This window comes from Mustela putorius, unplaced genomic scaffold (genome assembly GCF_011764305.1).
Source record: "Mustela putorius furo isolate JIRA1106 unplaced genomic scaffold, ASM1176430v1.1 tig00000145_pilon_pilon_pilon, whole genome shotgun sequence".
In the NCBI taxonomy this organism is placed as follows: domain Eukaryota; kingdom Metazoa; phylum Chordata; class Mammalia; order Carnivora; family Mustelidae; genus Mustela; species Mustela putorius.
Window position 1 is genome coordinate 12,385,059 of NW_025421294.1, and position 24,832 is coordinate 12,409,890.

General features: G+C 38.6%; 1 protein-coding gene across 5 annotated transcripts in view; it reads right to left on the bottom strand.

Annotated features, from left to right (window-relative positions):
• The window catches only part of GPBP1 (GC-rich promoter binding protein 1), a 76,555-nt gene that overhangs the window by 26,135 nt on the left and 25,588 nt on the right, over positions 1-24,832 (bottom strand). For all 5 annotated transcript variants that reach the window (XR_006605327.1, XR_006605328.1, XM_004744626.3 and 2 more), the window contains exons 3-5: positions 16,889-17,008; positions 3,862-3,985; positions 3,510-3,733 (exon numbers count right to left, since the gene is read on the bottom strand). Coding sequence is in view for 3 of the 5 variants with exons in the window: in XM_004744626.3 (XP_004744683.1) it covers positions 3,510-3,733; positions 3,862-3,985; positions 16,889-16,951 (411 nt within the window). In the remaining 2 variants the exon portion in view is untranslated. The remainder of the gene's footprint in view (positions 1-3,509; positions 3,734-3,861; positions 3,986-16,888; positions 17,009-24,832) is intronic.

Consider the following 24,832-nt stretch of genomic DNA (forward strand, 5'->3'; position numbering starts at 1 on the left):
ACCCACCCCAGTCACTCCCCCTCTCAGGCACACACTCAGCACATTCTCTCACATAAATTAATTTAAAAAACAACAACAACCACACACACCTGGTATGCACAATCAACACTTAACTATTAAAAGACTATTCATAAACCTTACTTCCAACTTATTCTGCTAACCATCAGAATGTTACTATCCTCACACTTCTAGAGGGCAAACAAATATTCTTAACCTTGGGGCACCTGGGTGGCTCAGTCAGTTAAGCGGCTACCTTCTGTTTGGGTCATGATCCCAGGGTCCTGAGGTCAAGCCCCACACTGGGCTCCCTGCTGCTCCCTCTTCCCTCTGGCTTGTTCTCTCTCTTCCTCTCTCTCAAATAAAGTATTTTTAAAAATAAATACATAAATATTCTTATCCTCAACTATCTGAAAGAAATATGTGAATTAAAACAAACAAACAAACAAACAAAAAAACAGAGCAAAACATAAGACAATGTCGTCTTTGCACCAACTAGAAAAATTATCCTCTCAGCCTAAGGTTAAGAGCAAGGAAGAGAAAAATCATACTACTCACTGGGGCAAGAGTTGTTAGGTTTTCACTGTTGGATGCACTAGTTAACACACTCAAAGTACAAATTTTTATTTCGACAAGTAATTCACAGGGTATTAAAAAACTGAGTTGAGCAATGAATGTGCTCTCTAAAACGAATTTCAGAATCCTAAATTTCCAGGCAGATATTTTCCATATTACCCAGCAACACAGACTGCCTTAAAGGTACTTAACATGCTGAATAAAAGGAATTCTAATGTGTTTTACTTACCCACGAAAGTGAACTATTAACACTGTTAACATTACTGTAAAGTCCCAAAAGAGTATGCATGCATACGAGTATGATTTCTCGATACAAACTAAGTAAGGTATCAAAAGACTTTGGTGGAAGCTATAGGTGATTTCTAAAAAATACAGCATTAGAAATTACCTTGTAAGTCTATCTATCTTCAGGGCTGGGATCACCATTTCAGAAGTGGGGGTGAGACAGTAATGGCAGCAACAAGGTTTCACTGGATGCTTGTTGTGTGTCACAACCCTGTTTTGCAGTGATTTACTGCATTATTCATTTAACCTCTGTAACACTGATAGCATACTATGACCACTCCTTGTTTGTTTATATTATAAAAATTCTATCTTATGGGAAAAATGAACCACCAAAATGGGAAGGCATAGCAATTCCAAAGTTACTTCACTACAGGACCTTTGAATATTATTTTGTTGTTCTCTTTCTCTCACTACTCCCCTGCCCAAATCCAATCTATCAAATTCTTTGACTTGCTTGTACCCTCCACCCAAACTACCATCAAAACATAACCAAAATATTATTTTCATTAATCATAGCTGCCCAAGTCAAGCCATCATCAACCACTTCCTAATTGGTCTCCCTGCTCTCCCTGTAATCCATTCAAGATCCAATAACTGAAAGTCTTCTAAAAAATTAAAATGAGATCAAATGATTTTCTTCCAAAAGGGCTTCCTCCTACTGCATCTGTAATTAAACACTAAGTCCTCACCTTTCAGCAGTGAAAACCTAACAACTGCCAAAGTCCTAATCAATCAAAACCTCTTGCTACCTCTCTAACCTGGTTTAATAATCACTATCCATTACTGACCTAACTTTTATCCCTTAAACATTACAAGCTCACTCCCAACCTTAGTTAGGCCTCTGCACTAATTCTTCCTCTTCCTTCCAGTTTTAACAAAGCTCACTCCTTAACAAGTATATCCCAGTTTAAATGTCACTTCCCTAGAGAAACCTCTCCTGACCTCCCAAGTAGCCACCCAGTCACTTCTTACCTAAATTCTCTGCAAAATACTAATTACTTCTTTTTATGTCGTGAACGTATCTAACAGAATAGAAATTCACTGAGATTAAGTAAGCACTTTGCTACCTTGTTCTATGTATTGACAGCTGGATTCACAGAGACACTCAAATAGATACAGAATGAAAAATGAGTGTATATACAGAAAAATAAATTACCAGGGATGAACAACAAAAAATACTAGATAAATAAGATTTTACACTAGATCAATTTTTTACACAACTGGAGAAGGACAGTGTTTAGATAGCCACCCACACAGTGAGACTTAAAAATAAGGAAAAATTAAGAAAATTATTTCTGAATAGTTTGTACTTTTTTTTTTTAAGATTTTATTTTAGAGACAGAGAGAGCGTGCACTAGCCATGGGAGGGGCAGAGAAACAGGCTCCCCACCAAGCAGGGAACCCAAAGTGGGACTTGATCCCAGGACTCTGGGATCATGGACCTGCACCAAAGACAGACGCTTAACAAGTCTGTTAAGTCACCCTGGCATTCAGTTCATACTTGTTTTTAAGAGTGGAGTTAACATTTCTTGCGATTTGTTTTGTTTTTTGTTTTCAAGATTTTAGAGAGAGCAAGCGCGGGCAGAGGAAGAGAGAAAAGCACAGTCCCCGCTAAGCAGGCACACCAATGTGGGGCTCGATTCCAAGACCCTGGGAATATGACCCAGGCCAAAGACAGATGCTCAACCGCTCAACCTCAATTGACGGAGCCATCCAGGCACCCCAAGAGTAGAGTTAACATTTCTAATTATATCGAACCTAGGTCAACAATTAGTTTGCCTTCTCTGACTATTAATAAACTTTGGAATATAGTACTTGAAAGATAAGGAGAGTTATCGCAGAATTAGCTTAAGAGCAATGTATGAATAATCAAGTATTATTTAAAAAGAGAGAATCTGAACAGAACATACTGGTAAAATATTCTTTTCAGGGTGCCTGGGTGGCTCAGTGGGTTAAAGCCCCTGCCTTTGGCTCAGGTTATGATCCCAGGGTTCTAGGATCGAAGCCCGCATCAGGCTCTCTGCTCAGCGGGGAGCCTGCTTCCCTTCCTCCTTCTCTCTGCCTGCCTCTCTGCCTACTTGTGATCTCTATCAAATAAAATCTTTAAAAAAAAAGAAAAATTCTTTCCAAAAGCTTAAAAGTGTTTTAGAAATCAAAGTTTTTAAAAGATCTTGCCATAAGACACAACACAGGAAAGTAGGAGGAGAAAGTGGAAAATTATATAAACAAAGAGCCTCACAAAGGTAAGGATTAAAAATAATTGAACCTGGGGGGGAGGGTGGGGGGACAGGCAAGCTGGGTGGCTCTGTCAATTGAGTATCTGACTCTTAAATTTCAGCTCAGATAATTTATCCCAGGGTCATAAGATCCAGCCCCGCAACAGACTCACAGTCTACAGGGAATCCACTTGAGATTTTCTACCCTCAGCCCTTCACCTGCTCCTACTCAAGCATGCATGCACCCACCCACTCTAGAATAAATAAATCTTTAATAAATAAATAAAAACTTAAAAATAAAAAAAAAATAATTGAACCTGTCTGGTATGATTTCTATGAAGAATGAACCATAATGACAAAATCTCATGAGAAAGCCTTGAGACTAAAATGGCACTTGCGGAAACCTCGTTTGTATTAAAACTACAAGAAACTTACAAAATCCTCAGCCTCAAACTGTTTGCGTTCTCTCTTGTCTTCTTTCCGCCCTGTTTCGTTGTCAGGTATGCTGTTTTCATGTAGTCCTTGGCTTTTTCCAGAATGGAAAATACTGCTACGAGAACGGGAACTTCCACCATGGTATCCCCCTCGATGATTTATGTTTTCAGTACCATTTCTTCCATGCATCCGCCATCCATTTTTTTCTTTCCTTCCAAAATTACCTTTATTTAATAATGGTAAAGTATTATAAATTCAAAGATGGTTCTGCTTAAATATTGAATCATATCAACATTCTTAAAAGAACATGAAGAAAATTATCCTTAAACTTTTATTTCTTAGCAAATTTTACCTCCATTAGGACGTCCAATACCAGAATCAAAGCCATCTGAAGAGTTGTGTCGTCGACGATTCACATCATAACGATTTTCTGTCCATGAAAAGTTTTCAGAATGCTTCTCAAAATTTATTGACGACTGAAACAAAGTAAGCCCACAGGTGAACATACATACAGAACCTGGCTTAATTTATTTCAAAAACTCTAAATGGTTAAGAACATTCTGTAGTTACTTTCAATTTACATAACTGTAACTTATTAAGATAGATTCCATTGCTGGTTTATTTTGTCTAATGGAAATCATTCTGAAAGAGCTTAGCAACATCTACTTACCCAAAAACTTTAAAAATAAAATGCCACTCTAAGGGAAACAAGGCAAACATAGTGTACTTCTCTTACAAAACAAAATGTAGAAACTCCATATCATATATTACTTGATTTAAATATAAATAGCTCAAGGTTTTCTTTAGTATCAGAAAGTTATGGCAAATGAAGCTAAAATTCTAAGTTCTTCAGATTTATTTCCAAACTCCTCTTCCCCAAAACAAATGTTTTTTAAAAATTACCAAATGTGGAGCATGTAACTCTTGATCTCAGGGTTCTAAGTTTGAGTCCCAGGCTGGATGGAGAAATTACTTATGAATAAAATCTTTAAAAAAAAAATGTATAAAAACTATTTTTAGGGGCCCCTAGATGGCTATGTTGGTTAAGCATCTGCCTTCAGCTCAGGTCATGATCTCAGGGTCCTGGGATCAAGCCCCACATTGTGGGGCCCCTGCTCAGCCAGATATCTGTCTGCTTCTCCCTCTGCCTCTCCCCCCTGCCCCTTGCTCATGCTGACTCACTCAAATAATCTTTTTTTTTTCTTTTTAAGATTTTATGTATTTGTCAGAGAGAGAGAGCACAAGCAAGCATGCATGCACACACCAGCTAGGGGAGCAGGAGGCAAAGAGAGAGGGAGAAGCAGGCTCCTTGATGGGCAAGCAGCCCAACCACACGGGGCTCAATTCCAGACGCTGGAATCACGATCCAAGCAAAGGAAGACACATTAACAGACTGAGCCACCCAGGTGCCCCTAAATAAAAGCTTTTAACAAAGTAAGTAAATAAAAAACTATTTTTAAAAATTAGCTATCTATAAAAACCATAACGTGTTTGTAACAACTTTTTATAAAGGTTACTGTTCTTTCTCAGTATTAACCCATTAATCTGATAAGATCATAATCAAAACTTCGAACCTTTTCTTAAAGTGCCCTGACTCTGGGCTGGACTTATTTACAACCACCTCCAGGACGATGAGCAGAGTCTCTCCGTTGCAATGTAAACCCACTGCACATCACCATGTCATCCATCGGGCTCCTCCACACTGATACTGTGGGACTTGTTGATGCTGCTCCCGTACTGCCCCCAACCTCATCCTCATGCTGTTTTTTGTGCCATGAAAAATAAAGTCCCCTTGATTATTTCATATCTTCACCCAGTATCCATGAAACAGTAACAGGTTACTATGGTAGGCCTTCAAGTAGGGGTAAGATGAAAAACATTCACAGACCCCTAACAGTGTGGGTGGTGAGGATGTAACGCTAACAGAGCTTAATTTTCTGGAAAAAATAAATACAAGGGTCTCCAGGCTGCGTTAGGGCATAGGCAAAGACTCTCAAGATTCTGACAGCAACTGCTGTCATCCAAGTCATGAATGAAAGTAAGGGTCCCTCAAAGTAAGGGTCTACTCAACTGGCAAAGAGTAGAACTGAAACAAGGTATCCAAAAGTGCTTTAGGTTTGGTAATTCTCCCAAGTAAAACACTGGGATTTTTTATTAGGACAATGGGGTCCCATCTGAAAGGCAACATGGCTGTGGCTGCTAAGCCAATACAACTCCAAAGATTAAACAGAGGACAGCAATGAGGCTACAGAGTTTTACAAAGATTAAAAAGTCATCAGAAGAAAATTTGTTAAGGCTACGGTCTACCTGAAAACAAAACAAATGCAGAACCTAGCTTCTAGAGTGGAAGTGTTCTGTGCCCTTTATACTCCCTGGTCCCTCCCCTCCCCACTATATCAACCTTAGCAGCTTTGACGAGAATGTCAAGTATGCTGATATTTAAGGAAAGGGACAAACTTTTATAACTCTGTGAGAAACACATGCTCAAGTCATCATCTACCCACTCCCATGAGGAATGAGACAGTTCTAAGCATGTGGTGCCTGAAAATATTGAGGAATATGGGAAAAAATATGTCAGCATGGTACATGAGGGCAGGAAAGGCCCTTCTGTGCTGAAGCCAGAAGGTACACAGAAGAAACAACATCAACCATGGATTGAAGAATCAGAAGAGAAACAATATGCCTACAAACCATGCATGCAGTCCCCAAAGGAGTTATCTTCTCCACCCTGTACTTTCCCACATTCACAGATGAAGAAATCATGTAATCTCCCAAAAGCTTGGATTTTAATCCTGAAGTGCTTGTACAAAACTTCTCAATCTGTGCTTCTTACTGTAGTAAGAAAAGATGCCCCAATAAAGAAAATTCAGCAATCGGAAAGACAAATTTAAGTGATCCTGCAGGTGAGGCTTTTAGGGCAATTCAATGTACTATTGTTTTTGTGTTTTAACCTTGTACTAACTGTTACATACTTATACTGAAAATGCTCAAAATTCTTCCATTCAGGAAATACCACAGGATGATGGGTAATTCCTGTCCCCTTCCAGGTAGTCTAGCAAAAACACTATAGGCCCCCAGAAGGAAGAAGGGGGGGGGGGGGGGGTCAGAGATATAGTTTGAAAATTTGATGAGTAGTGGAATATTCGGAGGCTATTTCCCAGTACAGCACTGCCATGTGCCTGCCATGTACACCCCCTTTTTAAAGGGTATATGGTTCCTGCCCTACTGAGCTCTTAAATGAAAGTGAACTCAAACTAAGAACAGAAAAGGGGGACCATTACAGCTCTTGATCAAATGGAAAGTATTTGAGCATGCAGCTGACCTGGCCACTGGAACATCTGTTTTGTATGAAGTGGCAGCTGCCTTTTTGGGGGTAAACCTTATTCCCCTCCCTGACAGTATAACAAGCTCCTGGTTCAATAATGCTCTCAAATCATAGTCCCCTAAATGCCTAGGTCTGGTTCAGTGCCGATTCAACTGCATTAAAAGAGGAAAGAGAACAGTGTCCACTGGGTGGCAGCAGCCATCCCACCTCAACAACTCTGGAAGACCAAGTGGATCAGTGTCATAATGGGCTAAAAGAAAAATACAACACTGGCCTTAAGTTAAGTCTTAACCACCAGACGTTTTATGTTTTTTCTGCCTCTTGGACTCTTGCCAATGTCCCAAGTCATCTCGTAGATCACCTGAAAACTAGAGACTAGCATAACAAAAGTAATTCTTTGGGATTATGAACTTTGAAGCTGCTGCTGCTGCTCAGAGAATCTGAATCACTCAGATGTTTACAGTTAAGATATGCTGGCATAAACAACTAAAATTAGAATATTGCTTAAGTCCGTAGCATGCTACCTAAATCAATCATCACACAGACGTGTAGACCAGTCACAAAATAGACCACTTATTCTTCCTGATGTATAAGCCTTCCCTGCATGCTAACCAGTGAGCCTGCCAAAAGTTGGTCCATTTGTCCCACTATGAAGAAGCCCACATTATACAATACACATCAAACCTTTGATCACTCCTTGAAGCTATCAAAAGTGTTTCATCACTGTTGGAAATTTTTTCAGGTTACAGTGTTGCTTTTGCAAGCTGACTGGCTAACTCTGGTCACATGACTGTGATCCTTGAAATTAATCCATGTCATTTTTGGGGACCATCAATATTCCACTAATAGTACATCTTTTATCATGAAGGTCAACCTGTAATGGGTCAATATTCAAATACTACTATTCAACATTCTACACCTCCTACTATCCGAACAGCAGGAATTGTCTGAACACTCAATTCAGAACAATCTGTAACTCTACATTCCTTAACTCTTCACTTTCTTTTTTAAAAATATTTTATGTATTTGACAGAGACACAGCAAGAGAGGGAACACAAGCAGGGGGAGTAGGAGAGGGAAAAGCAGGCTTCCTGCTGAGCAGGATACGGGAATACAGGGCTTGATCCCAGGACCCTGGGATCATGACCTGAGCTGAAGGCAGGTGCATAATGACTGAGCTACCCAGGCACCCACCCCTCTTCACACATTTTAATGAGACACTCTGGTCAACGAATGCAGCATACCCAAAGAGATCATCTCTCCTTAGCCACTTCTTAGGTAGTGGTTAGGATTAAAAAATTTTTTTAAAAAGTGAAGTTATGAATTATACAGACCTATTTTTGAAATACCAGAATTTTGCCTTGATTATCTCCTGACATGATGTTTCTTCCCCCTAAGAGAAACTGCAGGCCAAGCTACCTCTCAAAGTGATGGTTTGGTCAAAAAGAAACAATTAATTCAATCTGGTTTGGGCACCTGGATTCGCTTTTTGGTGGGACATGGTCCTATACAGGAAAATAGTGACCATTTGCTTCAGTACACTTCTCACCAAGTATTCAGTACAGTGTCCAATGTGGACTAGGGTGAGTATTATAATTGGTCCCTGCAGTTATGTAAAAATGTCCTTATTCCACTTGGATCCAACTCTTCCAGATAAAAAATCTGGGTGTGAGTATGGAATTTTTCTTTAAGTGAAGTCAGCTATCCAAATAAAATACACCAAATTCATGGGTGTAGAAAGAAAAAACTCTAGCGTAGAGGGAACATCTTTGACTCCAGAAAGTACAGGAAGTAAAGAGAACAATTAATGCTCTATCTCCTAGAACCAGCACCACTGCCTGAATCATACAGAAGATGGAGAAAACACTGATCCACTGCTAAATGTGCTATCCTCATATACTCTGAAATCGGAAAAATTCATGTGACCATAAACAGTCCCTAACTATTCTCCTGTGCTTGATGTCAAGAGCAGCTCCTGAATGTGAACGTGTAAAAACACCTAAACCAGCACAACCTGGGGGCAACTGGGTAGCTTAGTCAGTGAAGCATCTGCCTTCAGCTCAGGTCATGATCCCAGGGTCCTGGGACTGAGCCCTGCAACAGGCTCTCTGTTCAATAGGGAGCCTGCCTCTCCCTCACCCTCTGCCTGCCACTCCCCTTGCTTGTACTCTGTCAAATAAATAAATAAAATCTTTAAAAAAGCAAAACCAAACAAAACAGCACAACCTGAGTGCATTCTGAATGATAAAAATTCATGATTCTCTAACACCTGACCGTCTAGTTATGCTATATATGGCAAATGATGCTGCAAGTAATGGCTAAATTCTTGAATCCATGATTCTTGACCAAACTAATGTAATAGTAATCCAAATCATGTAATCAAATAATCAAATAATATGTAAATAATATCAAAATGTAATCCAAATCAAATAATAGTAATCCAAATCAACAAATCCCTAACTAAAATGAACTGTGCAATGTTTTTATGTGTGGGGAAAATAAGCCACAGGCTAGCTTCTAGGAGGTTGAGAGCTGGGTTTTGGCCCATCTATTGTCCTTATAATTGTAGGTTAATGATACCAAAAATCAGGTCAGTTTAAACTCTCTTGAGTGGATTTCAATTGGTAACAGAGAAGCCTTAGACCACACACTGGCTGGCTGGAAGAAAAACAAAACAAAACAAAACAAAGAAACACCTACATGTCCCCTCTAGGATCTGCTCACCACCAGCTAGATCCTGGCCTTACCCTGCTATTTGGGATGTTAACAGAAGCCTTAATTAAATGCTATATGAAACAATTAATTGCATTTGATTTTAGCCTTGGTTAGAATAATCAATTAAATGGATTTGGTTTTAGCCTTGGTCAGAATAATCAAAGTGGCTGACAGAGTGGTATAATCATATGAAAATCCAAGTTTGGCCAAGAACATGTAGGGCTGATGGGTTCATTGTTGGGACAGGCAAACCATCAGGGGCCCTGAGCATTTTTTTTCCAGTCTTCTTGTATGCCAAGAATGTAAGGCCTTCACTGCTCTTTGTATGGCCCATTTCTCAAGTTTATGTCTGCAGTGAGCAACGTTTGAGGGATTATAGGTAATATCCTTCTCTGGGACAAAAAGCAGGCTTATTACAAATGCAGTGGATTACCCCATGCAGCACCAAGTGTGGCATCCACCTGGACCCTTCCATGTCAACTACCAAAGGTTTGGGGGCGGGGCATGAAAAACCAACATCATGCTTATTCTGCTTGTCATGCTATTAAGTAATGAAGTTCTTGGCCCTTGATCCAGGAGTCTCTTGTCTCCTGCCAGCATCTATGTTGGCTTGGTAATAAGATAAAACCCTGACCCTTCAGAGACACAATAATGTAAGAATAAGAAATAAGGCTAAAAAGGTAGATCTGTAACAAAGACTTAATAATAAAGCTTTTTATTATTTTTCTAAGTAAACACTATGCCCCATCTGGAGCTTGAACTCACAATCCTAAGATTAAGAATCCCATGCTCTACCAACTGAGCCAGCCACACACCCCAGTAATAAAGCTATCACTTAGAGGCACTCGGCTGGCTCATTGGTTGGAGCTTAAGACCCATGCTGGATATAGAGTTTACTTAATAAAAAATAAATTAAGTAAGTAAGTATTATTTAAAACAGCCAACAAGTACTACAAAATACTTGAATACACCCAATGAATTATACATGCAAGACCAAAAACACTGTAACTTTAAAGATGTTAAAAATGATGTATGTGCATACATATATGTAATACATATATACATGTATAGAGAGGTATATTGTCCTGATGTGAAAAGAAAAGGAATCCAAAAGAAGTAACGAAGATACAAAGTGGCGTTTCACAGAAATGTAATTTGATGTTCAAGAAAGAGTGAAAACACACTTTATGACAAAGATTGGCAAAAAAGTTGACTGTGATAATTTAACAAAGTTTTGGCAAGCATTTAAAGAGAATAGTTATATAGAGCATTCAGGAGTATAAGTCAGTACACCATGCAGATGAAGAATTTAGCAATATCTAATGAAGTCCCAGCAATTTTTTTTTTCTCAATCTACATTGGGGACTTCTGCTGAAACTGTTGTCTACAAACAAGCAAAATCAACATCACTTTGAAGACTGTTATAACTTGGGCCCTCTCCAAGAACTAATGAAATAAGAATCTGCACTTTAACAAAATTCCCAGATTCTTTTCCTTTTTTTTTAAAGATTTTATTTATTTATTTGACAGAGAGGTAGAGAGCACAAGTAAGCAGAGCAGCAAGCAGAGGGAGAGAGAGAAGCAGGCTCTCTGCTGAACAGGAAGCCCGATGTGGGGCTCGATCCCAGGACCCTGGAACCATGGCCTGAGCCGAAGGCAGCTGCTTAACCAACTGAGCCACGCAGGCGCCCCCCCCAGATTATTTTCTTATCCATTAAAGTGTGAGGAGCAGTGGCCTAAAAAATTATTACCCATGTGTACAGGGTGATATATCATAAGAATATTCAATGCAAAATTTCTCTATAGTAGCCAAAACTTTTAATATTATAAACAATCTAAACTTAAATGAACAAATAAAATGTAGTACAGATAAACAAAACAGGATACCACAGAGGTTTTTTGTTTTTGTTTTTACCACACAGAGTTTTAAGATGGTTACAGAGCTTACATTTGTGGATATCAACATGGGGCAAGAAAATCTCAAAGACACAATGAATGTAAAATATAAAACATACGTAACATTATTATTTAACATTCACAAATGTAGTTATAAGAACACATACCCTGAGAATACCTCCGGGGAAAAATGAAGAGAAAGGACTGTGAAGAAATAAGACACTAGACTTCAATATATACACAATGCTTTACCTCCAGAAGAAATAAAAGCTAATATAGAAGAATAAGATAGGACTATCTTGATGTTTAATAAGCATTCACTTAATTATAATCTATCCTTTGTAGGTTTCATTAAAACTTTCAACAAGGTTTTGTAAAGAATCATCAAAACATGTTGAGAACTGCTGAATCACTACATTGTACACCTGAAACTAATTTAACAATGTATATTAACTATACTGGAGTAGAAATCAAAAACTTTAAAAAAATTTACCAAAACAAATAAGCAAATTACAAATTACCAAAGCAAATATATTTGCAATATATACAGCAAACAAATGTCCCAATGTGAAAAGAGCTATTATGAAATCACTAAGAAACAGATTACATGACAAGCAGTTCTTAAGAAACCTAACACCAAAATATACTCAACCATTATTTAAAAATGCAAAATAATTAAGTACCATTTGTCATCTAACTGCATAGATGAAAAAAATGTGAAAACATCCAGTACTGCCGAAACTGAGAACATGAGCCCCCTCCTAAAATTCTGATGGGATTATAAATATGTATAACTTTTTTTTTTTTTTTTAAAGTAGGAGCCCAACCTAGAGGATGAACTCAGGACCTGGAGATCAAGACCTGAACTGAAATCTAGAGTAGGACACTTAACCGACTAAACTACCCAGGCACCCCAATACAACCTTTCTGAGAGCTATTAGACATTACCTACCAAAATGTACAAATCCTCTGATCCACTGATTCTAAGAATTTATCCTACAAAAGTATTCAAGAGATGCATGGACAATCCTGCAGCTTAGTCCATTAACTGGTAAACTAAATAATCCATGTAGATCCACTCAATAAAAGATTACACATGCTGAAAAGTTAGATCTGTATGCAGTAATGATAGATACTGGAGATGCCATCTCTAAAGTGAAAAAAATTTCATTTATCCAAACCAGGATAAAAATACATTCTGTTGTATGCATAAAAGCATCCTAATATTCACTTCTGAAAATCAATCTACTACCTAACAGTTGAGAAAAAAAATTTATTAAATTGATAAACATTAATGTCAGGCACACATGGATTCCTATCCTAGCTCCAGCACTTTGGAGCATATTACTTACCTCTCTCAACCTCAGTTCCCACCTTTGTATATGGGAGACAGAAAACAAGAATTTACCTCTTGTGTTTTTTGTTAGCATTCACATAAACTGTTTTTTTTTTTTATACAATCACTGGTACATGATGACTCAAAAAAAGATTATTACCATGAGCAAGAAAGAGACCCTCTCTCTATTCCTTTATGGTCTTTATCCCTTTACATAATTAAAATCTTTTTCTGGATTCCTTTAAAAAATAATTTAGCATTTTTTCTTGGATGCCCACAGTATGAATCTCTAGGTAACAAAAATTCTATGTGTAGTAAACAAGAAATTTCAATGAACGCCAATACCAGTGCTAACTGAATTTTCAGATCTTCTCTTAGCCTGGACTTTAAATACACTTTTTCAAAGCAAGCCAACACTGTTTACACATTATTTTTTTTTAATTTGGGAAAATATTAAGTACTATTTTTTAGATGTTACCTTGAAAGAATCCATAATGCACTAATGCTACACTCTAGCCATAGAAGTAATTACAGAATATTGAATATGAGTATGAATTTACTGTAGTGGAATGTCATCATAACAAGTATGTATTCCTTTGTACTTAAAAAGAATAAAAATTTCTTTATCTTCTATGTCGTACCACACCCATATTTGCTCTTTTAGTATCACGCCCCTGGAATCAACCACCTCCCCCCTCCCTTTTTTTTCCTAAGTAGGCTCCACACAACCGACGTGGTTGGTGCTTGAGTTCACTACTCCAAGACCAAGAGTTACAAGCTTTTCCAAATAAGCTGCAGGTGTCCCAGGAATCTTCCTTGTTCTAACAATACTATAAAAGGATACCTCAACATGATACCTCAACCCGATTACAAGAATCGATTTATCACCCTTCCAAGGGTAAGATGGCCAGAAGGAGAAACATCTAAAATGAGGTATTTAAACTTTTCCAGTACCTACAACCATTTCAGTTCAGTATTGCTTCAATAATAAAAATGTTATTACCCAAAATGCAACTGACAATCTATCAAAGGATGATAGTATCAGAAGCAATTTACATTTTCTAATAGACTTATTTTTTTAAAGATTTTATTTTTAAAAATAAATATTTTATTTCTTTATTTGAGAGAAAGAGAGAGAGATCACAAGTAGGCAGAGAGGTAGTCAGAGAGAGGGGAAGCAGGCTCCCTGCTGAGCAGAGAGCCCATCAGGGCTCAGCCTCAGGACTCTTGAGATCATGACCTGAGCCAAAGGCTTTACCCACTGAGCCACCCAAGAGCCCCTCTACTAGAAGAAGACCACACAAGAAAACATCAGATACCTATGTGTATACAAAATATTATGTAAAGTATACTTTTTTAAAAAAAAGATTGTATTTATTTGACAGAGATTACCTGTAGACAGGGAGGCAGGCAGAAAGAGAGGGAGAAACAGGTTCCCTGCTGAAAAGAGAGCCCGATGTAGGGCTCGATCCCAGGACCCTGAGATCATTACCTGAGCTGAAGGCAGAAGCTTAACCCATAAGCCACCCAGGCGCCCCTAAAATTTACTTTTTATTAGCTAATAGCTCAAATGTCAATGCCCTATGCCGCATATAATCAACCACATGCAGTTTAAAATTTCACCACATGATGGGGCTAAAACTCTACACACCTCAGAAAACTACTAAAGTGTACTTCTAAAAGTATTTTTACTTTTTATTTCAAGTCCTCATATCTTCGAACAATAAATAAAAACTTCCATTACACTGAAATAGAGAACCCCACGGTAAATTAATGTCTGTTCCATTTATTCAGGTAAGATTAAAAGGGCCCTGATAGAAAACAAAAGGTTAATTATGAATGAGAACCTATGAATAGTAATTTGGAGACATGAAAGGTTAAGAAGGAAGGTGTAAGAAGTTATTACTAAAAAGTCTGTATTTATCAAAATTACACTGGGTAAGGTCTAAAGAAAGAATTTCAAGTACTCTTAAAATTTCAAGTACTCTTAACTGAGTTCAAATAAATACCATTTCCTGTAGGTAATTTAGAACAGATCAGAACAGATTTAGAGGTGGCAATCCCAATTCTCAAAATCATCATTCATGAAGACCTACATCCAGATCAAGGGTCACATTCTGGAAATAAGGATTTCATCACAAAAACAGTTAATCTTAAATCAAGAGTACATCTTAATCAACCTCAGATTAACATCTGAATGAAGACAAAAATTATTCTCAATCTTATGTTTTGTAACCAATTTTCTATTTATTGCTAATTTTTTATCAATCCACTTGAAAATGAAAACAACTCATACCTATTTCAAATAAAGTAGACAGAAAGAAAAGTAGGCTGAAAAAAAAAAAAAAAGCTGGGGCGCTGGGTAGCAGTGGGAAACTTTCGGCTCGGGTCATGATTTAAGTCAGAAGCTCTTCCTCTCTCTCTGCCTGCCTCTCTGCCTACTTGGCCTGTCAAATAAAAAAAAAAAAAAAAAAAAAAAAAAAAAAAGCCTGCTAAAGGGCTGGATTAGAGCCGCTAGGTTTACAAGGAAATCAGGAAGGGGAAGTAAATTGCAAAGACCTACACCTCAGGGAAAAGGAGCAACCAGAGAAACTCTAAGAAGTGATCTCAGTTTAAGTAATTTAAGTCATCATTTTCGAACAATTGCAAATCCCACTGCACAGGCTATGAAATGAGATATTTAATCATTTGACAGCATTCCAAAATGAGTTCTATGTAAAGAGTACAGAATAAGAAATGCATCCTGGATTCTAGTTTAGGCTCACAGTAATTCTATGAAAAACAGGCAAGTCAATTAACCTTCCAGAGAATCCATCTGTACAAAATTATGGGCCAAAACTTGGGCCAATTTATTATGATCTGACAAGTCCTTACTGGGGAAGGACTTTCCAAATTATAAAAATTGTTCCCTTAAGAGTTGCTTTTAAGGACGCCTGAGTGGTTCAATGGGTTAAGCCGCTGCCTTTGGCTCAGGTCATGATCTCAGGGTCCTAGGATCAAGTCCCGCATCAGGCTCTCTGCTCAGCAGGGAGTCTGCTTCCTCCTCTCTCTGCCTACTTGTGATCTCTGTCAAATAAATAAATTAAAAAAAAAAAAAAAAGTTGCTTTTAACAAGCTTTTTCTTAAGAACTGCCTATACCCCCAAAAGATCCTAAATGAACTCTTTAGCATGGTAAAGCATGATTAACAGGCAAACAGATTAGGACACCTGGGTGGCTCAGTCACTTAAACTGCTGCCTTCGGCTCAGGTCATGATCAGAGAGCCCTGGGATCAAGTCCCGCACAGGGCTCCTTGCTCAGTGGAGAGCCTGCTTCTCTCTCGCCTCTGCCTGCCACCCTGCCTGCCACCCTGTCTGCTTGCGTGCACTCGTGCTCTCTCTCTCTCTGAGAAATAAATAAATAAAGTCTATTTAAAAAAACAAACAAACAACAACAACAAAAAAAACAGGTAAACATAATCAAGACTCTCCCTTGATTCCTCTGCGCTATGGAAAAAACAAAGTCAAAGACAGCTATTAAGCCAGTTACGTGGAGTCTAACCAGTTCAAGGTCTCTCTGTTTTAGCAAGTCTTTAAGTGGAAGATAACTGCAATGCTTAGCAAATCTTACACAAACTACTGCTTTGATTTTCAAGTAAAATGAACATTTATTAGATTACTGAGGATGATTTATAACAATGTTGCAAAGTTTTCATCACTCTTGAAATTTTAGCGATGTACCATTCAACGTCTTATTTGTCTGAAAAGGAAATCTTCTGGGTAGAAGCAAAGACCTCAAAAACCCTTGGAATTTTCCTTTCATGTATTACCTACAGAACAGGAAGTAAGCCAAGTTATCTAAGAATGGTATAAAGTTAAGATGCAATGTATCTAACAGGTTTGCCTTGGTTTTGCATCAAAATGTGTGGAACTCGGTTAGTACAGAAGACAACTGAAATAAATGGTACAGTACGGTGATGGAAGAAGTCACTTTTATAACTTAAATAACTTAGATGACAATACAAGAAAATTTTCTCCACAAAAATATTAAGGCTTCTTGTTTCAACTACATTTGTGTACAAGAACAAATGAGAAGCAGACACAAAGACAAAAATACAAGAAAGAGTACCTTTGTTGATGATGGTGGAGTAGGAAAATTAAGCCAGGCTGGAGCAAAGTCATGCTGCGCCATTTAGGTCCAGTCTCTCCAACTCAGTGAAACAAGGCTTCAACACCTCATGGCAAGTCCCTGTCATATAAAAATGCAAAGAAATTAGACCTGGAGCTCCTTGCCAAAATTATCTTCTCATGCTCTATCTCTTCTAAATGACAATGATTTTACTACTCTAAGATTCCAATTATAATGAAATTCTAAAATAGGCAAAAACAGAACAAAAACTAAATCACTGGAGTGCACAAGGAGGGGAGAGGGCCTGTGGGCTAGGGGTATGAATGCAAAGGGAAGGTTATTCTTGAGGTAATTGGGTTTTATCTTGATTGTGGTTATCAAAACGTACACATCTGTCAAAAATCAAATTGCTGGGGTGCCTGGGTGGCTCAGTGGGTTAAGCCTCTGCCTTTGGCTCAGGTCATGATCTCAGGGTCCTGGGATTGAGCCCCGTGTCAGGTGTCAGGCTCTCTGCTCAGCAGGGAGCTTCTCCTCCCCCACCATCTGCCTGTCTCTTTGCCTACTGGTGCTCTCTCTGTCAAATACATAAATAAAACCTTTAAAAATCAAAGTGCATACTTAATATTGGTTAATTTCACTACAAATAGTCTCAGTAAGCCTTATTTTTTCTAATTACAATGGTTTCATCACACATAGAGACATCAAGTGTCTCCAGATGTGACAAATTAGGATGCACATTACACCATCTATAATGTATCCTCACCCCCACCCCAGATGGAACCTGAAATCTGATCTAACTTTCACAAAGTTCAACACAGAGAAACAAATTAAAGGAAATCTGAGGGAAGTAATCCAGCAAATCCATATATATCAGAGGATACTTGACAGATGAAATCATCGTTTTTTTTCCCCCTCAACAAATAAATGGCTTTCAATATGCAGATCAAACACATGTGGGCCTTACAGAGATCCTTACTCCAATCAACCATCCTTTAGAAAATGAAAATTAGGAAACAATCAAAAATTTAAACATGAACAGAACACTTAATGACATTAAGAAATTATTACTGATTTTAGATGTGACAATGGGAGTGTGATGGTAGTAAATAAAAGACTGAAGCCTTTACAATTAAATTACACTGATACATCTGGAATCTGTTTTAAAAACCAGATAATGCGGGACGCCTGGGTGGCTCAGTTGGTTAAGCAGCTGCCTTCGGCTCAGGTCATGATCCCAGCGTCCTGGGATCGAGTTCCATATCGGGCTCCTTGCTCCGCAGGGAGCCTGCTTCTCCGTCTGACTCTGCCTTCCACTCTGTCTGCCTGTGCTCGCTCTCGCTCACTCTCTCTGACAAATAAATAAAATCTTTAAAAAAAAAAAAAAAAAAAACAGATAATGCTAAATGGGGATAACTGAAAAAAGGCTGCACATGTTATAAATGATAGATAGTACAAGGAGATATGTAAATACACTTTTCTCTAGTTACATGTATGTCTGAAAATTTCCATAATGAAAAGGTTCATTGTTTTTTAATTATAATCATCACAATAGGTATCAAATATTTTAGGCACTAGAGCTTTTCTGCATTCTAAATTTAACTTTTTGGGAACTTCCATCAACTACATCTAAGTTTCAAATTTCCAGCCCAATCTTTTTTTTTTTTTTTTAAAGACTTTATTCATTTGACAGAGAAAGATCACAAGTAGGCAGAGAGGCAGGCAGAGAGAGAGGAGGAAGCAGGCTCCCCACCAAGCAGAGAGCCCGATGCGGGGCTCGATCCCAGGACCCTAGGATCATGACCTGAGCCGAAAGCAGAGGCTTTAACCCACTGAGCCACCCAGGCGCCCCTCCAGCCCAATCTTAAAACAGCAACTTCATATAAGTTTTTTGGTTTGTTTTTTTGTTTTTGTTTTTAAGTAAGGCAGAAGACAACTAAACAACTATACTCATTTTTTTTTTTTTAAGATTTTATTCGTTTATTTGCGAGAGAAAGTACAACCACGGGGAGCAGCTGGCAGAGGGAGAGGGGGAAGCAGGCTCCCGTCGAGAAAGAAGCCCAATATGAGGCTTGATCCCAGGACCCAGATCAAGACCCGAGCAAGAGGCAGATACCTAACTACTAAGCCACCCAGGCGCCCCAACAGTATTCAATACAAAGCTTAAGACTATCAGTCAGTGAATGAATCAAATTTTCTGTGCATCATAATGTCTGAGTTTATTAGTAACAAATGTTTTATATTTACAACTGCATAATCTCAAAAGTGAAATTTTTAAAAAACAAAATAATGCCATTGTTAATCTTCCCTTTTCCAAATTCTTTATTTTTATTTTAAAGATTTTGTTTATTTGACAGAGAGAGACACAGCTAGAGAGGGAACACAAGCAAGGGGGAGTAGGAGACGGAGAAGCAGGCTTCCTGGTAAGCAGGGAGCCTGATGCAGGGCTCCATCCCAGGACCCTGCATCATGACCCGAGCCCAAGGCAGACGCTTAACAACTGAGCCACCCAGGCGCCCCTCAAGTATTTTCTATGACACAATCCTTTAACATCCTACCAACTTGCTAAAATACTTCCAAAAAAATTCTCAAATATTATAGAAATATTCTATTTATACTACCCCAAACCACAGAGATCTATTTAACAAAAGGTTAAAAGAATGGCTGGATACAAAAGGTTAACACGGTAATGAAAATGTTTAAATGGTATATAAGCTTATACGAGCCACGAGCAGAAGGTGGGAAAACCTTGATACAATCTGAGTAACCTGAGACAACCAATTCCAGTAATACATTTATGAGACAAATGTTGAGTGTACCCAATTAAAATAAACCACATAAAAATTCAGGCACTCTATAAGCTCTAATTCTACTACCATCTTACACTACATTTTGAAGTCTTCAGAAATTAAAATGGAAACTAAATGTTATTTTCATTATCTTTTGACATGAAGTTACTAAGCTCCTTTGCGATGTATGTAATAGGATGTCACTCTTAAACAAGTTTTTGTTGGAAACTCTTAAAATAAGTTTCAATAACTAAATGGAAATGGAAAACCGTTTTTATAGTTTGTACGAAATAAAAAGACAGACATTGACGAGATTCTAAAATAAAGTTTATCACTTTAAACAACAGTCAAGTGATAACTTATAAACTAAAAACAATCCCTAGCGTCAAATCACTAATCTTACCTATGCATTTCTGCAGTGTCTTTAGAATTTTTAATTTTAGTTTTGAAAAAATAAAGTATGAAAACCTAATGGGAAACATTTTCATGTTCTGAAAAAAAGTAAAGAACGCTATTAGCTAATATTAAGGCATTTATAGTGTGAAGAAATCACCATAGGGCACCCCAAAATATGATACTTTAATGTAAGAATAGTTTTGAGCAGAAGGCATTTTAATTCCTCCAATTCCTTATCTATGGGAAAGCAGAGCCTCCAGAAAGAATTTATCAGTCTCCTCCCCTGAAGCAACTCTTCCCTACCGATACAGACACAAAATCAGCACCACACCCAGACACTGCCACAAACTATCATTTCTCCCATCAATTCTTCTAAGGGCCCATTTACCTGTATCTTTCCAGAAAGTCATCTGTTTTTCCATGAAGTGCCCTTCCCTGCCCCCCATGTAATTAGGTAAAGAGTTGGCAAATTCTAACCACCCCTGAGTTACTGGGAGGTAGGAGCACACTCTAATAAACTTTCATTTGTTTTTTCTTGTTTAATCTTTCTTTTGTCAGTGTAATTTACAGGGCCCCAAGCCGGGGAATCTAGAAGGATAGAAGAAATTTTACGCCTTACCTGTATAAAGCCAAGTTAAACTCTGAAAAGTACCACCCTATCACTTTCTTTTAACTACACTTGGTGCCAACCATATTCTATCTTCCTTTCCCTGTCTAATATTAGGAGCAGAACTGTGCCCCCGCCAACACACAAATTCATACTGCCCCACCTCTAACAGAACCATATATAGAGATAAAGGCTTTAATGAGATGATTAACTTAAATGAGGTCGTCAGGAAGGGCCCCATTCCAATCCTGTGTCCTTGTAGGAGAAGGAAATTGGAACACATTGAGACACCAAGACGGCACAAAAAAGAGACCACGTGAAGAGGCAGCAAGAAGGTGGCCATCTGTAAGCTAAGGAGAGAGGTCTCAGAGGAAGCCAAACATGCTGTCATCTTGATCTCGGAATTTGAGCTTCCAAAACTATGACAAAATCAATCTACTTAGCCCACTCAGTTTGCAGTATTTTCTTACGACTTCCCTAGCAAACGTTAAAACAGAAGGCCCAAAACTGTGTGACCTCTCCTAAGCCCCGCATCAACCAAGACTTAATACCTAATCTGATTACACTTTAAGACCCTCCCAGAAAAGGGGGCACATGAGTGGCTCAGATGGTTAAGCATCTACCTTCCGCTAAGATCATGATCCCAGGGTCCTCGGATCCAGACTCGTGTCCAGCTCAATTCTCAGCAGGGAGTCTAATGCTTCTTCCTCTCCCTCTGCCCCTCCCCTAACCGCTCCTTCACTACAAGCTCACTCTCTCTCAAACAAATATTAAAAAAACAAAAACAAAAAAACCACAACCCTCTCAAAAATGAAATATTAACTGGTCAGTCTGTAATTTCCTGGTCAGCAGTAGTGAGGTAATCACCTGATAGACCCCCCTCCACCATTTCCCAATGAAAGATGAGGTAATCAATCCACTTCTTCCTTGTCCCTGGCCCCTTCTGCCTCCCATGCGTAGCTCCTCCTTTCTATTTGACAGACAGGATGCCGCCCCATTCATAAAACATTGAATAAAATCAATTTGATGTTTAAATTTACTCGATGAATTGTTTTTTAACACAGACTAATACAAACAAGAATATCAGAAATACACTCATCAAAAATTTGTATGTATCGGGCGCCTGGGTGGCTTAGTGGGTTAAGCCGCTGCCTTCGGCTCAGGTCATGATCTCAGGGTCCTGGGATCGAGTCCCGCATCGGGCTCCCTGCTCAGCAGGGAGACTGCTTCCTCCTCTCTCTCTCTCTGCCTGTCTGCCTACATGTGATCTCTCTGTCAAATAAATAAATAAACTCTTAAAAAAAAAATTTGTATGTATCAAAGGGGACTTACAGAAGACTGCCAGGAAGGGGGGGTGCAAATTAGCAGTCCTATTAACAGTAACTCTGGGTTATTAGGAATCTTCCACCAGATTCTGTTATAAGGTCTGATTTTACCATATGGACATAAACAGTGAAGATTTTAATTGCTGATAGCATGAAAATCCTAATTTCAATCTCAAATCTATTTACAACCCATTCATGAATAAATGCTTGAAGTCTAAAACATCAACTATAAGAAAATTCCTAAGGGGAAAACTGGTTCTGAAAAATACTGTACATGTGCACTGTACAAGTGCACGTGCCTCACTTTAAAAAAAAAATCACTGGTAACTAAAAATCCAAAACAGAGTTCTTCAGATTGAAAAATGCACTTTGGGACGCCTGGGTGGCTCAGTTGGTTAAGTGGCTGATTCCGGCCTCCTGGGATAAAGTTCCACAATGGGCTCCTTGCTCAGCAGGGAGCCTGCTTCTCCCTCTGCCTCTGCCTGCCACTCTGTCTCCCTGTGCTTGCTCTCTCCCTCTCTCTCTCTCTGACAAATAAATAAAATCTTTAAAAAAAGAAAAAAGAAAAATGCACTTTGGCAGAAAGTACACAAACAGTAAGGTATTTCTTACTTCCTATGTTTTGACTTCTGAAGCCACGAAGTTTGTTTAACGTTTTCTTTTTTTTTTTTTTTAAGATTTATTTATTTATTTGACAGAGAGAAATCACAAGTAGATGGAGAGGCAGGCAGAGAGAGAGAGAGGGAAGCAGGCTCCCTGCCGAGCAGAGAGCCCAATGCGGGACTCGATCCCAGGACCCTGAGATCATGACCTGAGCCGAAGGCAGCGGCTTAACCCACTGAGCCACCCAGGCGCCCTGTTTAACGTTTTCAATGAGAAACTCAAATTTCATCAGAATGAACATCAAACATATTTATAATGGTTTACATTTCAGATACCAAAAACTTTAAAAAATCACAAAGCCCGTCAAAAACACACATCATCAACCAACAGGTTAAGGCATTTTAACTAATTAAGGCAGATTTTTATGAAAGAACATGCTTCACAGCCCAATGGTCCTGGATTCAAACCAACTCAACCAGTTACTAGGCTGGATGACTTTGACAAGTTAACATCAGACTCTCTTCTCTTCACTAAAATTTAGAAACTACTACTTACCTTTCAACTTGAAAACTATTATAGTTCTAAAAAGACAACTACCCTTGCTTGCCAAATCATCTACATAAAATCCTTTAAAAAGGTTGTTTTTCATTTAGCCAAACTGCTCAAAATCCTTCATAAGTAAGAACTGGAAGACAACTATTCAAATTCAACTTCAGTTCTCTTGAAAATAAGCCTGTGAAATGCTCCTTTCATATAAGCGTAGTTTAAAGTATTAATAGATTTCATTTAAAAAGTGGGTCTTCCTCTTCCTGATTCAGGACTAAAGCGATTTACATAAGGAAACACAAGAGGGTTCCAGACTGTTAAAAGTCAGAGCAAGGATGAAAGGGTATCAACATCTGGGAGTGGCCCAGCACAAGATGTCAGTGTCAAAGCAGGGTAAAGAAGGGTATTCAGGCAGAGGAACAGCCAGGGATGGGGCAGTGAGCCCAAACGAGTGAGATGTGAGAAGAGTCAAGATGCTAAGCAGGGGGAGATGGGTGTCCACACATATGATGGTGGCAGTGGCTACAACAGAACATCATTATATACAGGGGAAATAATCAAGTAAGTATTTAGAATAAAAGTTTCATTCTGTCAAAGAACACAGTAGGAACAAAAAGGGTGAAAACCAGAGCAAATTTTGTGGTATTGTACTCTATCAGTAAGATTAATGATTAATTCACAATCATATAATAATATTAAAATACTTACATTCACATATACCACACAAAGGTAGTATTTATTTATGTATATATACCTCTCCCAACTCCGCAACGAGAGGGTATGAGCATAGTGACTCCAATAAATAAGCATACATAACACAGAATCTTGGCTTTTTTAAAGATTTTATTTATTTTAGAGAGCAAATGCACACACACAAACAGGGGGAGTGGCAGGTGGAGGAAGAGAAGCAGGATCCCCACTGAGAAGGGAGCCTGATGAAGGGCTCCATCCCAGGACCCTGGGATCATGACCAGAGCTGAAGGCAGACACTTAACTGACCTGAGCCAACCAGGAGCTCCTCGGATCTTGACTTCGAAAAACAGATTTCCACTAAACCAAAATCAGGGCTTTGAAAAATTCAAATAAGCCTAGAATATTTTATCTTAGCGAAAAGCAAGGAAATGTCCAAATAATGATTATGAGGTATCAAAAGGGCATAGAAACCAGCTTGAATGAGTGGCCCACCAAATCAGGCACAATCTAAGCATTAAAAATGAGAAAACACATGTTTAGGCCATTAACACAAAATAGTGAAAAGAAGGAATGCCAAAGAGCCTATCCCCTTCACAGTAACAGTAAAACTCAAGCAAAATCTGTCAGAATTAGCTCTGTCAGAACTCTGAAACAGCAATCAAGCACAACAAACCCAGAAAACAAAACTTTAAAATGGTAGGAAAGCTTTGTAGCATTTTTACTTGCCCTTGAGCCCCACCTCTCCTGGGCACAGTGGAGGTCCCAAAAAGCCAGTGTGGCACCCACGTCTCTGTTTCTGGAGTGAGCCCTGTTGAACTTATTCTTACAGAATTATGTTTGTCTGTATAAAACCTGTCTGGGGGCTACTTAAGGAACGACAAGAAGTACTGTTTTACCTAACATGGAAGGAAAAGCTGCTATGCTAAAGGCATTTTCCTTCAAAACAGTCTAAGGTGCATGAACCTCCTCCACCTCCCTGGGACAAAGG